Below are 13,514 nucleotides of genomic sequence, written 5' to 3'. Positions count from 1 at the left end.
AGGAAGGAAGGAAGGAAGGAAGGAAGGAAGGAAGGAAGGAAGGAAGGAAGGAAGGAAGGAAGGAAGGAAGGAAGGAAGGAAGGAAGGAAGGGAGAAAAAAGAAAAATAAGAATGTAACATTGGATGTATGTATAAAGAATCTTTAGTGATCATTTTCATATAAAAGAATAATTCTTTTTTGTATCACAGTCTAACTATCTTATATGCCATTTTATTACAAACCATGTTATATAATGTAAGGTCATACTTCAGGAGGAAAAAAATAAATATGGACCTTTGCCATGGTTTATATGTTTTATGAAGCTTCAGCAGCTTCAAAACCTAAAAATTATTTTCAAACGAAATATCAAGACAATTACTTAATTTACTTAAGTGATACCATAACAAATCCTCAATGGCACAGTTACTAGCCTCAAGGAAAGAGGACAAATATAAAGCTAAGTTAAAGGCAACTTTATTACAATACTTTTCCAAACATCAAAATGCAATTATTACTATGCAGATCTAATATATAATACATTACGTTACAAGGCACAAAATATTTCTGGTCAGGTATGTGGCTTCAATGTATTGCTCAAAACAAAACTTCCTAGGATTGATTAGCAATACACAGCAAATATAATACTAAGTAAAATCATTTAAACTGCATTTTATTTTGTGTCATTTTCTTTTAATTGGAAATAAAGCAAATCTACTTTTCTATACATCTCTTCCTAGTAGACACCTAGAAATCTGTTATCCTGTAAGATCCCAGCTGAGATATATTTCCTTTGGTAGAAACTAGGATTTTAAATCTAACCAAACCAAAAGAACACCGTACTGCAAAAAGGAGAGAATTCTCTTCTCTGCTTTGTTTAGGAGCAAAATCTTGCCCTCTACCTCTTCACATAGCCATTCCGAACAGTCCTTGCTTTCCAGGATACCTAAATCTACAAAAAATGAACTCTAATGAAGTCTTCTCTTTAATCTTGTCTCCTCACATTTGCTTACTTAATTTACAATGAACTTTGGGTATTCCATAATAATGACCTTAAAATAATCTTGGGAAATGTAATAACATAAAGGAAGTATTTTCAAAATTAAATAAAGACATGACTTACTCTCCTGTCTCTGCTTCAATCTACCAGCCAAATACACTTAGGAAAATAATTCCTTGTCCAAGATTATGATCATAATAATAACAATGAAAACAGATATAAACACACTGAATTAAATCTAGTCCCTTTTTTTTTTTGCTTTAACATTTGTGAACTACCAATTGGCACAATAGGTTTTCTTTCTGGTTTTCACAATAGGAATTTGTTAGAAAAGTAAAGTTCTACTTTTTTCAGAGGTCAAATGTAATACAGATTTTGCTATGAAGTTGAAAAACAAAAGGTGAATGAAAAGGTATGTGCTGGCTGCTTGGGGTTGCTAGGCTCATGAATCACTGTACGTTAAGAGCACGTGCTGAAACTTCATGGTGCCAGTCACGTAATTTTGTGTATTTGGGACTAAAGACGTGAAGGGGTATCTTTTCCCTGTGGAAATAAAAACAAGAGTGATAGAAGAGTCATAAGAAAGAGAAAGAAAACAGGTTCTATACTAATTCCAACATGCAGAACACATGCTTTATAAATAAAGCTCATTTCACATAGTTTTTTTGGTTAAATAATGAAGAGTTTAAAGAGTAGACATTTTTAGAAATGCAGAAGTCTACAGAAGCCTCTTGGAAACATACATTTTTATGCTATAAAGTAAATGTGAGATAACACATGGACTCATTCCTAGAGATAAATGGTTAGCAAAGCATCCCAAATCCACTTCTGTGACCACGTCTATTTCAATACCAAAGAGAATATACCTTAGCCATAAATACAGACAATATCGCTATCTTGAAAATTTGTAAGTTGTACAATTAAATCACAAGAAAGGTACCACACTGAAATGCTTAGCTTCTATTTGCAAAGACAGGATGGCATACCATTGCACTTCAAAATCTGTAAAAACCAAATCAGCCCATTCATGAAAGAAGCATTCAATTTTAAAAACAAAGAACTTACTTTGCCTTCTTTGCATTATCAGTTTCCGATTCTTTCACTGAAATATAATAATATCCAATATTAGTTTACTTTAACCTTAAAGTCACTAAAGTAATTACTGTTATTAGTCAATATTAACTGTCCAAGTTTCAGAGACAATTTAAAAAAATTACCATGTTATCACTAAATACTAGAATCAATAGTTCTCCCTTCCCCTCCTCCTCCTCTCTTCTGCTCAATATAAGGCTCCTGGACTGGGCATCTTACTTACAGTACCCATATTATGTACAGCTTAATTTAAAAGTGAATGACATGTCTCAGGATTGCTTTTTAATAACTGCCAACAGGTCAAAGGGTCACTCTCTGGGGTAAAGAATATTGATTCTTTAAGATCCATAGCTATGTGGACAGAAAACAAGGAACAATCCCAAATTCATACTGGAAAAAAAAAATCCCTAGAAGTTAGTTCCCTTACGATGTTCAGTCCCGGTGATCTGGGCGAGGATTCGGAAGGAGCGAGATTGAGTTGTTCCAGTCCTTGGGCGCCAGTCCTCAGTGTCCTCAATCAGTCTCTTCTTGCTGGCGTCACTGTGAGTGGGTATGTGGTAAAACTCTGTATTGCGCTCCACAATGTGCTTTCTTGGTGGGCTAGGGATGAAAAGAAAAAACAACAATGCAAACATTTAAATTAATTATGTGGATAAAATACCCTGTGGTGAATTATTTATAATTGGTACATTTAATCCTCAATATTCCTTTTATGTAAATAGTTGGCTTGTGCAAATATACTTGGCTTCAGTTTTTTAAATACTACTTTTCTAACATAGATTAGGCTTTTTTTTAATTAGTTAAATAAATTCACTTATAATGTTAATATGAACTAGTAGGAGAAAAATATATTCAACAGAGATTACCGTTTAGGTGGGATTTTCCTTTTAATTGACAGAAGAAGGCAGCAGAAGAAAAATTTCCAACATGAAGAAAAGGAAAAGAAAAGAATAAGGAATAAAAGGAAACTTGGAAATGTAAAGTCTACAATATTAAAAAATCAAACAATTTGAAATAACTTGTATCAACCTTTCATCAGTCTTCCTGTGTCATAAAAACCAAATTATGAACTACAATCCAACCACAGTTAAGTGTCAGTATGATGCTAGGAAAGTTTGATTTTAAACAGAATTAGATCATCTCAGGCCCAGGAATCAAGAATGCTTTATTATAGGTGAAACCAGAAATTCCAAAAGTAATTCTAAAAAGGGTCAGAACTGTTAGCTATGGTTTTCTCAGTCATGGGCCCAGCCATCATTTACCTTAAAAAATAAAAATCTATTGTGCAATATCAATAAAGATATATGGGATATTTGAAACCTGAGATCTTTATTTTAAAAAAATCAAGCGTATCATAAAAAGAGCTTTAACTCCCATTTTCTTTCTGGGGAGCAAGATGCTTGTCTCTCTTTTCCATTTCTCCCTACTTTATCCTGTTATACTAAAATAAATCCTTCCACATAACATGTGGTGGCAATCCTAGCTTCTTGAAAAGCAAGAATAAATTGAGGGATGGTGGTTCTAGGTCAGCCTGGGGAGCTGAGGGGAGGGAGGAAATGATGGAGAGGGCAGACAAAAACTTCCAAGACTCTGCTCTCAACTGACGGTTGGGCACAGTGATACTCACTTGTTATTCAAACAACATGCAGAGGCACAGATCTGAGGATCGAACTCAGGCTAGCCTGGATATAAAGTGAGATCCCATCCTAAAAAATACCCAACACATACAGGGCTGGGGGAGTGTCTAGTAAGGATGAGGCTGAGCTTATACCTCAGTATTGCCAAAAAAATGAAAGAAGCATGATTCTAAGGATTAAGTCTAATAATACATGTCAAAGAGACATGTAAACTACAGAGTTCAAGAATTCTGAGTTTGCTAACATTCACTTCTTTCTGTGAACATGGTATATATTAAGGGATTTACAAGTTATATTACTTCAACATTTTAAGGACATAATATATATTCTCCACTTCTCTCCCATCTAAATAAGACAAAAAAATCTGCTACAATCTATAAATTGAAGTTCAGAAGAGAAAAAAGAATGTCTTAATTAGTAGACTATTGGCAGAAGCTCTGAGTAAAGAAAGTGTTCTAAATGTGGGCAGATGTGGGTGGCAGGACCTACAAGTTTTAATTCACTGCTAGAAAATCATAGTGTATTAACATGTCATATGACCGTTGTCATGTGGATAGTTACACTATAAAAACTCCAGTACAATGGAGTTTCTCCCCAATGAAGAATAAAATAGGTTTGCAGTTAATAACAGACTTAGAGTCAGACAGATGAAGTTTTGAGCACTACATCCTCCATTCAATGTGCTTTATGCAAATCACTTCACTCTCTAAGTCTGTTTTTCCATTTGAGAAATGGAAATTGCACCCTAAAGATGGCCCTGTGGAATAAATAAAACAGATAATGTATGTAAAGTACTTCCCACAGCTCCTAACGCACAATAATGATCCTCATCATATATTCTTTAATGATGACTAGAAAAGTAAATGCAGTGCATTAGCCAAGATTATGGGTCATCTGCATATGTAAAGGAACAGAATCGATAATATTTGTTCACAAAATAGCAGATGTAATTCACTACAAAATACTGACATTCAAAATTAGCAAGTTCCTTCAAAGTTAAAAACATACACTTATATAACTGTAACTCCCTTCTGTATATCACCTTTAAAATAACAATTTAAATTTTAAAAAAGTATTAAAGAAGGGAGGTCCAAATTATATCTCTCACTTGAGTACACATAATATTTATCCCCTAAATTAGCCTCTGAAGTTTTTCCACTGCCTAGGTGTTGGTGTACCAAATGCATATGTATTTATAAGAAGTTCTTCAGCATGAAAAATATGTTTCATATGCTCCTTAAATTTTGGGGGGGATGAGATGACAGTAACAAGAATTTGTTGATGACAGTAAATGGAAAGCAAGATTAAAAGTTACAAAGGGACAATCATGAAAATCACAAAATGAACCAGGAGTTAAGTACTTACACGGTACCAGGGTTACTGTAGACGGAAAATACACACAATGAAGATGTGATAGAAGAGATATGAATATGTCCAGGATGATGGAAAACAGAGATTAGGGAGAAAAGAAAGAAAAAAATTGAAACAGCAAATTTCAAAGCAAAGAATTTAAGTGAGGACAATACACAAAAAACATGCTTCAAAGTAATCATATAAATATAGACAAACACATACAAATGTTAGTTAAAATTCTGCTAACATGGTTATGATTTGATAAGCTTGGACAGCACTTTTACTAGTTTCCACCCTTTCAACACAAAAACTACTTTATTCATTAGTACTGGTTAAAGTTTCAAGTTATTGAAAAGCAAGATCTACCTACTAAAAATAATCCATAATAAAATCTATATAGAATTCATCTTAGTGGGCATATAAATTGTTACGTTCCTTACAAAAGGCAAAGAATGAAGTCATTTAACAAGTAGAAATAGAGAACTTTGAAAGTCACTGTTAAAATCAGAAAAGGAAAAAAAAAACTTCCAGTCTCATATTATAAAAGTGTAGCTATTCAGTGTAAGGGTAATCACATAAATTAAGTTACAAACATTGAGAAAAACTATTTGAGTATTTTCCCCTAAATGAAGGGCTAAAAACAAAGCACAAGCACAGAGGACCAGGAAAAATTACTTTCTCTCAATTCTCATACCCTTGCCTACTCTCCTTAACGCCACCCTCACTCCAAAGCAAGGTTTGGAACTTGAGATCTAATAAGCGGGAACTACATCATGTTGCATTATCAGTGATATAATTGTTGCCTAGAAAGGTCCACCTGATTTGAAATAGTGAAGGGACTTGGGTGATAATACCCAAAGACAGAAAACTTGCAAGTATATTTCTCTAATTAATAAGAGTAAGATTATTAAAATGCAAATGCATTTGCATTCCCTTATAGAGAATAAAGTATAAACGTCATAGTTTATGTATACATTATAGTGCATGCTTCAATTCTGAGTATTCAGAGTAAATAATAATTCATTATAAACATAGAAAACACTGCCTATCAATTTTAATATTAAGACTGATTGGTGTTGCTATATTCCCACATGTCAAAGTCAATTTCATAAACTCAACACCTGACTATTTCTACCACATGAGCATGGGATTCAGGAATAAGTTCATCTCAAAAGTTCTCCTGTATTTTCTGTAGTCATTTAAGTCACAGTATAAAGCATTCTCTACTCTGCCTTGCTATTTTAAGTAGTAGAGAAATACTTACATAAAATAACCTCTCCTGAAAAGAGTCAACTTTCAGATGGAAATTTAAGTATTTTTAAATTGAAGGGAAATGTTTTATGTCAGTATAAAGTTGGAGGGAAAGCTAGGCGCTGGTGGCTCATGCCAGTAATCCTAGCTATTCAGAAGGCTGAGATCTGAGAATCACAATTTGAAACTAACCCAGGCAGAGAAGCCAATGAGACTCCTATCTCCAATTCAACACCCCAAAACTGGAAGCATTTCTGTGGCTCAAATTAGTAGAGTGCTAGCCTTGAACACAAAAGCTCAGGGACAGCGTCCAAGCTGTTTGTTCAAGCCTCATAACTGACCAAAAACAGAAGAAATGTTCTATGAAGGGTTTCCAATGTAAGGAAGACTGAGTCAATCAACATGCTTCAAATATTCGAGGAAATACAACAGTAGCAGACATGTCAATGTGACAGCCAGATGACCTGATCCTAGTCATTCTGCCCATGTCCCTTCAAGCTTTGACAAAGTTAATTTACAAAATATTTCTTCTCCCAACACTTCAAAATACTGCACTTCTATCCTTCAAATGTCTTATAAGGGTTTATGTTTAAAATATTTGAAGGAACTTTGGAAATAAACTGTTTTAGCACAAATCTAACAATTAACTAATGTCAATGAATTCCTTCATATAGCCTCAAATCAATTGAAACTAAAAATAAATGGTAACTCAAAATAATAGGAGTATGCCCAAGCCACAAACAAGTGACACCATGAAAGACAAATCAAGATTTGGCTTCAAAAGACCTAGGCTTAAATCTTAACTATACACTCAACATGACAGGTGACTTAGGAAAATTATGTAATGCCTCAGAATTCAGTTCAAATGAGAAGTAGATCATACAATGTATTTAGAAACCCAGTACAAAGAATAGCAAACTAATAAATATTATTTACCACTATATTACCATTAATTGCTATATTATTGCTATATTAATTTGATATATTAAGGATGTATTACAATATAGCATCTTATATATAATAATCATATATAACAATATATATCATTAATGATAATACATCACTAGTAATGTATTATCACTGATAAATAATAATCTTTTATTTTTTAAAATTTTTTGTTGGTCATGGGGCTTGATCTCTGGACCTGTCTGTCCAGAGCTGTCCCTCAGCTCTTCAGCTCAAGGCAAGTGCTCTACCTCTTGAGCCACAGAGCCACTTCCAGTTTTCTGGTGGTTTACTGGAGGTAAGAGTTTCACGGACTTTACTGCGCAGGCTGGCTTTGAACCGCAATCCTCAGATCTCAGCCTCCTGAGTAACTAGGATTACAGCACCCAGCCCAATAATTCATTAATAGTTGAATGAATCTGAATCTTTAATTTTAAAAATTTCCATTTAACTTAAATGCCTAAATTAAGTTTTTTAAATCCCTTTTCCCCTTATTCAAATCAAACTGTTTGCACTAGAATCTAGTAACTGTGTAGTTGTTATGTATAAGTTAACTTTAAAGAGACAAAAGCTGGAGGACATACTGGAGTGCAATATAATTATGTATATAAAATGAAATTATATGGTAAAATCAATCTAATTATAAAGAAGCTGCTCTAATATTTCAGTAGTTAATTTTGAGGGTGTATATATATATATTTCAAGATTTGCCTTCTGTATTCCTGATTCTACTTTATAGTATAATGAGGAAATTTCTGTATGTGTGCAGAATAACAAGTTAATTGATACAAAATTACTTTAAGCTCTTATCTAAAGTGGTATTATCAGCTTATTGCTTTATTTTTAAAGTAATCACTAGCAGTTTAATGTCAATATGAACATGTACAAAAGCCAAATTTGAAAACTATATCATAGTGATTTTTGAATGGTTATGCCAACTAGGTAAGACATTTAATAAATTCACAATTATCTCACTTGACTAATTTCAAGATTATATAGATTTTCTATTATCTACATATACAAAACTAAACTGGCTAGTCATAGTGCTTGAATTTAGGCAAATCAAGGAAAGTGTTAGAAAACTATGAAATACTAGCTTTTGATATTAATTTGTAATCAACTTATTTTATATATGCTATTTACTGGAAGTACAAATGATTGTGCTTTCTCTCCACTCTGATCTTTGTCTTCTAGTAGTCTCTGTTGATAATAACTGCATTTCTTACACATGGCCTCTTTCCAAGCATTACACAGCAAACCTCCACATGTATTTCATGACATCACTTAAATACTCCTATGTATTACTGTAAAGCAATTCATCACAACACAGCAATGCAAATCAAACTGACTAAAAACACTGTACGTGGTTATTGTAAACTACAGCAACTTTTGCAAAATTTAATTTTGCAAAAATCAGGCATTCATGCTGTTTACTCATATATAAATCACCATATTTCCTCTCCAGTAATGTGAATACTAACTTTGTCACATGTGTTTTCTGCAAAAAGAAAAGTATTTTGAAATATTACTACATATCACCGTCTCTTGTACTTTCCAAAAGGCAGATTCTTCAAAATACATAGAAACTGTTAGAAGAAATTTCAGTCCAAACAAAATTGAAATTAATATCAAATACCAAAGACTTACCTCCTAGAAGCAGCGGCACATTACAATGCAAGGACATGTGGAAACAGAAAAGTAGTCTGCTAAAGACAGCTGCTCTTCTAGTTTGGGATATAAAATCCCATTCAGTAGTAAATGCTCAGAGCAATGCTTTGTAGAAAAAAGGCTTAAATTTCCTAAAGTGCCTTAATCATTATTAATTACAAGAAGGAAAAGTTGAACGCTTACATCATCATGAAATATTCTTAAAATATCAATATAATTTCGAGTCTATCCTACTTAATAAGAAACTTGGATAATTCTTTCTTAGTAATAGTGTTTAACTAATAACTTATTTATGATTATGTTTATTTGTCCCATATACATCTGTATCTAAAAAATTGGCATACTAGCCTGCTACTTTCAATCACTAAATATTAGCCATCTTCCTACTGGATTAAGGTAAAGCCAGGAGAAGTATTTGACTTTACATCTTTCCCAACTCTTAAAATTTTGGTTACTAATATGAATTGTTTCAATAAAAGTAATTCATAAAAAGTAACAACTCGCAAGAGTTTTATATTTGCTAACATTATAAAAACCTGGGAAAGACAACTGTAAAAAGCTGAAGAGACCCGGGCACTGGTGGCTCACTTGTAATCCTAACTACTCAGGAGGCTGAGGTCTGAAGATTGCAGTTGAAAGCCATTGGCAGGGATGTCTGTGAGACTCTCTCTCTGAGACTCTTATCTCCAATTAACCACCAGAAAACTGGAAGTGGTGCGGTGGCTCAAGTGGTAGAGCTTTAACCTTGAACTTAAGAGCTCAGAGACAGCTCCCAGACCCACAGGTCTAGCCCCACGACCAACAACAACAACAAAAAGTTGAAGAGAAAATCAGTTTGATACTTGTTGCAGGAAAAGATTCATAAATATCATAAAACACCTGCTCTTCAAGCTGATATCACTGGCTAGTAAGTGATTTAATTTTTATTTCTCTAATCTAAAGGTAGTGAGGGAAAGAACATAGCAAATGTGTCTTTAAAAGACACCCTAATTGGTTTGGGGGAATAATTGTGTTTTCATTGTCCTAACATCTGGACAACATTTGAAATCAAGCTATTTTAAAACACATACAGTTGGCATTAACTTGCTTGTTAATGATGCAAAACATGTAACAAACTCCTTTTCTCTTAGATTCTGCACAGTGCTGTATACCAAGCCAGAGCTTAATAAACACTCCAGACTAAGAAGCCACCTCAAAAGCCCTGGAACCGTAACACTACCCGGTTTCAGCTCGAAAATACGCTTTAAGTCATTTCAAGTTTAATCACCAACCTGTGCTTATAAAACACAAAACTGAAGCTTTTTTTTTTTTAACCTAGGGCTTTTCCATAACTTCAATCTGCTTTGACCACTACAGTTTTCCATTAGGGAGACTTTCCAGTGAAATTTTAAGAAGTGCTAATTGGGAAAGATGATTTAAGACACTACTACCTTTTTTCTCTACTAACAGTGGAACTTCATACACACAGTAAACCATTTCTGTTTCCGGTGGGGCTAGGATTTAATAGGCAGCATCTTTCTTTTCAGATTATCTACTCTGATTACTCTAAAATCTAGTGCCTTAAAGTAAACATAGAGAAAATAAGAAATAAAAATAAACACAGCTCAATGCTGCATAGCCTTCTCTTCCTTCCATGAAAGAAGAAATAATATTCTTTGAAGGGCTCTAGTTTTCCTTAACACACATAAAGACTTTAAAAAGCTACCCACAAGCAGAAAGCCCTCCGTACAACCCAGTAACTGGTCTCCCTCCCAGAGCTCCTGTTCCCTCCCAACAGCAGCCTGGAGTCCTGCCACCTCTTTCAAGGCCCCAAGTTACCATGGCAGCGGGGCTAGAGAAGGCACAGCCTCTTCATTCCCTGAATCAACACTCAGAAGGGATTAGAGCTCATGACAAAGACCTAGCCACACAATTATTTTAATTATATTTTCCTGCAGACTGGCATTGGTGAGAATGATCACATGTGCAGATTACTTTACTTTTAAAGTTCATTCATGTCGCAATCCATCTAATCAAAGTGATTTTTAACTAAATGACTGCCTTAAAGTAACTTCACTGAATGTCAAAAAGACCACAACAACCATCTAAAAACTGAAGGCTGATGAAGATATATTCCTATAAAGGTAGGGCTCAAATTTTTTAAGCAAGTTGAAATAATTCTTAAGAATTACATCCCTCGGGCTGGGAAGATGGCTCAGTGGTAGAGCGCTTGCCTGAGGCCCTGGGTTCGATTCCTCAGCACCACATAAGCAAAAAGAAAAAAAAAAAAGCCAGAAGTGGCAATGTGGCTCAAGTGGTAGAGCGCTAGCCTTGAGCTGAAGAGCTGAGGGACAGTGCCCAGGCCCAGAGTTCAGGCCCCATGACCGGACCAAAAAAAAAAAAAAATACATCCCTCAAAATGAAAGATTATGAATGCTTGAAACATCCCTTATTGTTTTATCCCTACTGATTGCTTTCTATTTTATATTATTGTAAAGGTGATTTCCAGAGGGGTTACAGTTAATAAATAAGATAATGAGTACATTTCTTATCAAACACTGTTACCTCCTCCCTCATTTTTCTCCCATTTTCCCTGCCCCGACTCCCCCGCCCAAATAGTAAAGTTCATTTCCAACAAACATTCTAGACATATAAGCTATTTGCTCTAAGCTGATCCTTCATATATAGATCCAAGTCAAAAGTTAACTCGTTATTTTTTCTGTTTTCTCAACTACTTTCCAGTGGGAAAGAGCCTTACAAATTCTATTTTTTTTTCTCTTCTTAAGGTGACATCCATAAGAGAATAACTATAATCCACTTTTTAAGTTTTATGTAGCCAATGAAAGCATGGAAAATTTAAAAAAGAAAGGTCCACACTTTGCTTTGCATTATAAGTGCCAGCTGCTGAATGTGTCAGGATGCGGAGGAAAGAGTTACAAGGTATGTGACGTGATCAGAACGCATTAGAATGCATACTTAGGCTTGATTAACCTATAACTGCTTTGCAGAAGGTGCTTCCTTCAAGAAACAGCTGACTGGAGGGCCTGAGGCTAAGTGTTTCCTGGAAATACCTGAAAGAAGAGTTTTGGTAAGAGCAAAAGCCCCCTTGGCCACCTACCCATTTTGCTGTTTACTGTCACCCTGGGATCCTCTTCTCTGTCCCTCCGCTAGCTCCTGAGCAGGCTCGGAACACACGCTGGTGGTTGTGGGCTGCCGTGGGACATTAACTGCAGTTTTACCCGTGCTCAGTGCAGAAGAACACTGGTCAGCACTAGGGTTGGCATTAACATGCAGTCCAGATGCAGAGAAGGGGGGAGGAGGGACAGCAGCCACAGGTGGAGGGGAAGCGTGTGATGAGGTGGTGGCATGGGCTGGGGTGAAGGCAGACGATGGTGATGGAATGGAGGTGACTTTTGGTGAAGACACAGAACCAAAGGGCCGAGGTGCCTTATTGTAGGCCGTGTTGGTTGTGGAAGTGACTTTGGACACAGCAGGAGATGTAATGGGCACAGGCTTAACTACTTCTTTAGGTTCTCCCTATGTGAAATAAAAATAAACATATACACAAAACATACCAAATACATGCAAAATATATTCGCTGCAAACACACAGCTGACTTGTAAAAGACAAACACAATCACATTGGCAGCTCAAATGTTACATTTCCAGGAAAAACAATGAGTTGAAACAGCATAGCATGCATGCTAACTGTTCTACACATGCACAGCACAGATGCAAACAAGAAGCATATTTTCATTTATGAAAATGAAAGAAGATCCAAAACATTTAGGAAACCAAGCAGAAAAAAAAAAAAACTACTGAAAAGCCTGTAGGCCACCATAACACTATCAATTTAGATATATTCTAAAGAATATAAATTTGCTAATTGAAATGTTTTAGAATATGTATCAATTATAATTCATCTTTTAAACATCTGTCACTTCTTTCCACAGTGCAATTACTTGATTCATGAAGAAGCAGTACATTTAAAACTTTTCAATTAAAAAACAAAGTAAAGAATAGATGATTTCCATCTGAACTCAGATATGAGCACATTCTAGTTATTTTGAATCAAGAATTTACAAACAAAATTTAAAAAAAATCAACCCTTCCTTTCTCCCTTAATCCAGTTATGTTTCTCTGAATGATTTAAGATATGACTCAGAGAAACAATAACATTCTTTCCCTTTTCCAAAATAAATATTTAATAATCTTCTGAGGAAAATAATTATCTTAGAGATACTCCCTCTTTATCAGCAGCCAAAGCTAGTAATAAAAATCAATTCCTACAAAAATTACCAGAATTTGTGTTGTAAATCCTTATCCCACAGCATATTCAAAGTTCATTTTCTTTGAAATCAGAGTAAGCTTCTATAATATTGAAGAAAAAATCCTTACACTACCATTCCAAAAGAAAACTAACGAAAAACTTAAGAAAATAAACAGTGGTAACTCTAGTATGTGTATTTGTGTATTTTTTTGAAAGGTAACATTCTACAAAACCGAAAAGTAACCGAGGAAAGCAAGTAATTTGATGTATAGGTAAATAAATAAATCAATGAATTTCCAAAAATAGTGATGTATTAAAAACATCAAAAAGCATAAATTAAAGA

General features: G+C 34.6%; 1 protein-coding gene across 5 annotated transcripts in view; it reads right to left on the bottom strand.

The window, feature by feature from the left end:
* Pdlim5 (PDZ and LIM domain 5) overlaps positions 1-13,514 on the bottom strand; it is a 158,642-nt gene that overhangs the window by 52,387 nt on the left and 92,741 nt on the right. For 2 of the 5 annotated variants that reach the window (XM_013029775.1, XM_013029776.1), the window contains exons 5-7: positions 12,021-12,439; positions 2,497-2,669; positions 2,043-2,079 (exon numbers count right to left, since the gene is read on the bottom strand). In XM_013029775.1, coding sequence (XP_012885229.1) covers positions 2,043-2,079; positions 2,497-2,669; positions 12,021-12,439 — 629 coding nt within the window. Of the gene's footprint in view, positions 1-946; positions 1,521-2,042; positions 2,080-2,496; positions 2,670-12,020; positions 12,440-13,514 lie in introns of those variants that run through there. The other 3 variants (XM_013029778.1, XM_013029780.1, XM_013029777.1) reach the window with 3 other exon arrangements.

This window comes from Dipodomys ordii, unplaced genomic scaffold (assembly GCF_000151885.1).
Source record: "Dipodomys ordii isolate 6190 unplaced genomic scaffold, Dord_2.0 Scaffold122, whole genome shotgun sequence".
Lineage (NCBI taxonomy): Eukaryota > Metazoa > Chordata > Mammalia > Rodentia > Heteromyidae > Dipodomys > Dipodomys ordii.
This window is presented reverse-complemented; position numbering and strand designations above follow the sequence as displayed.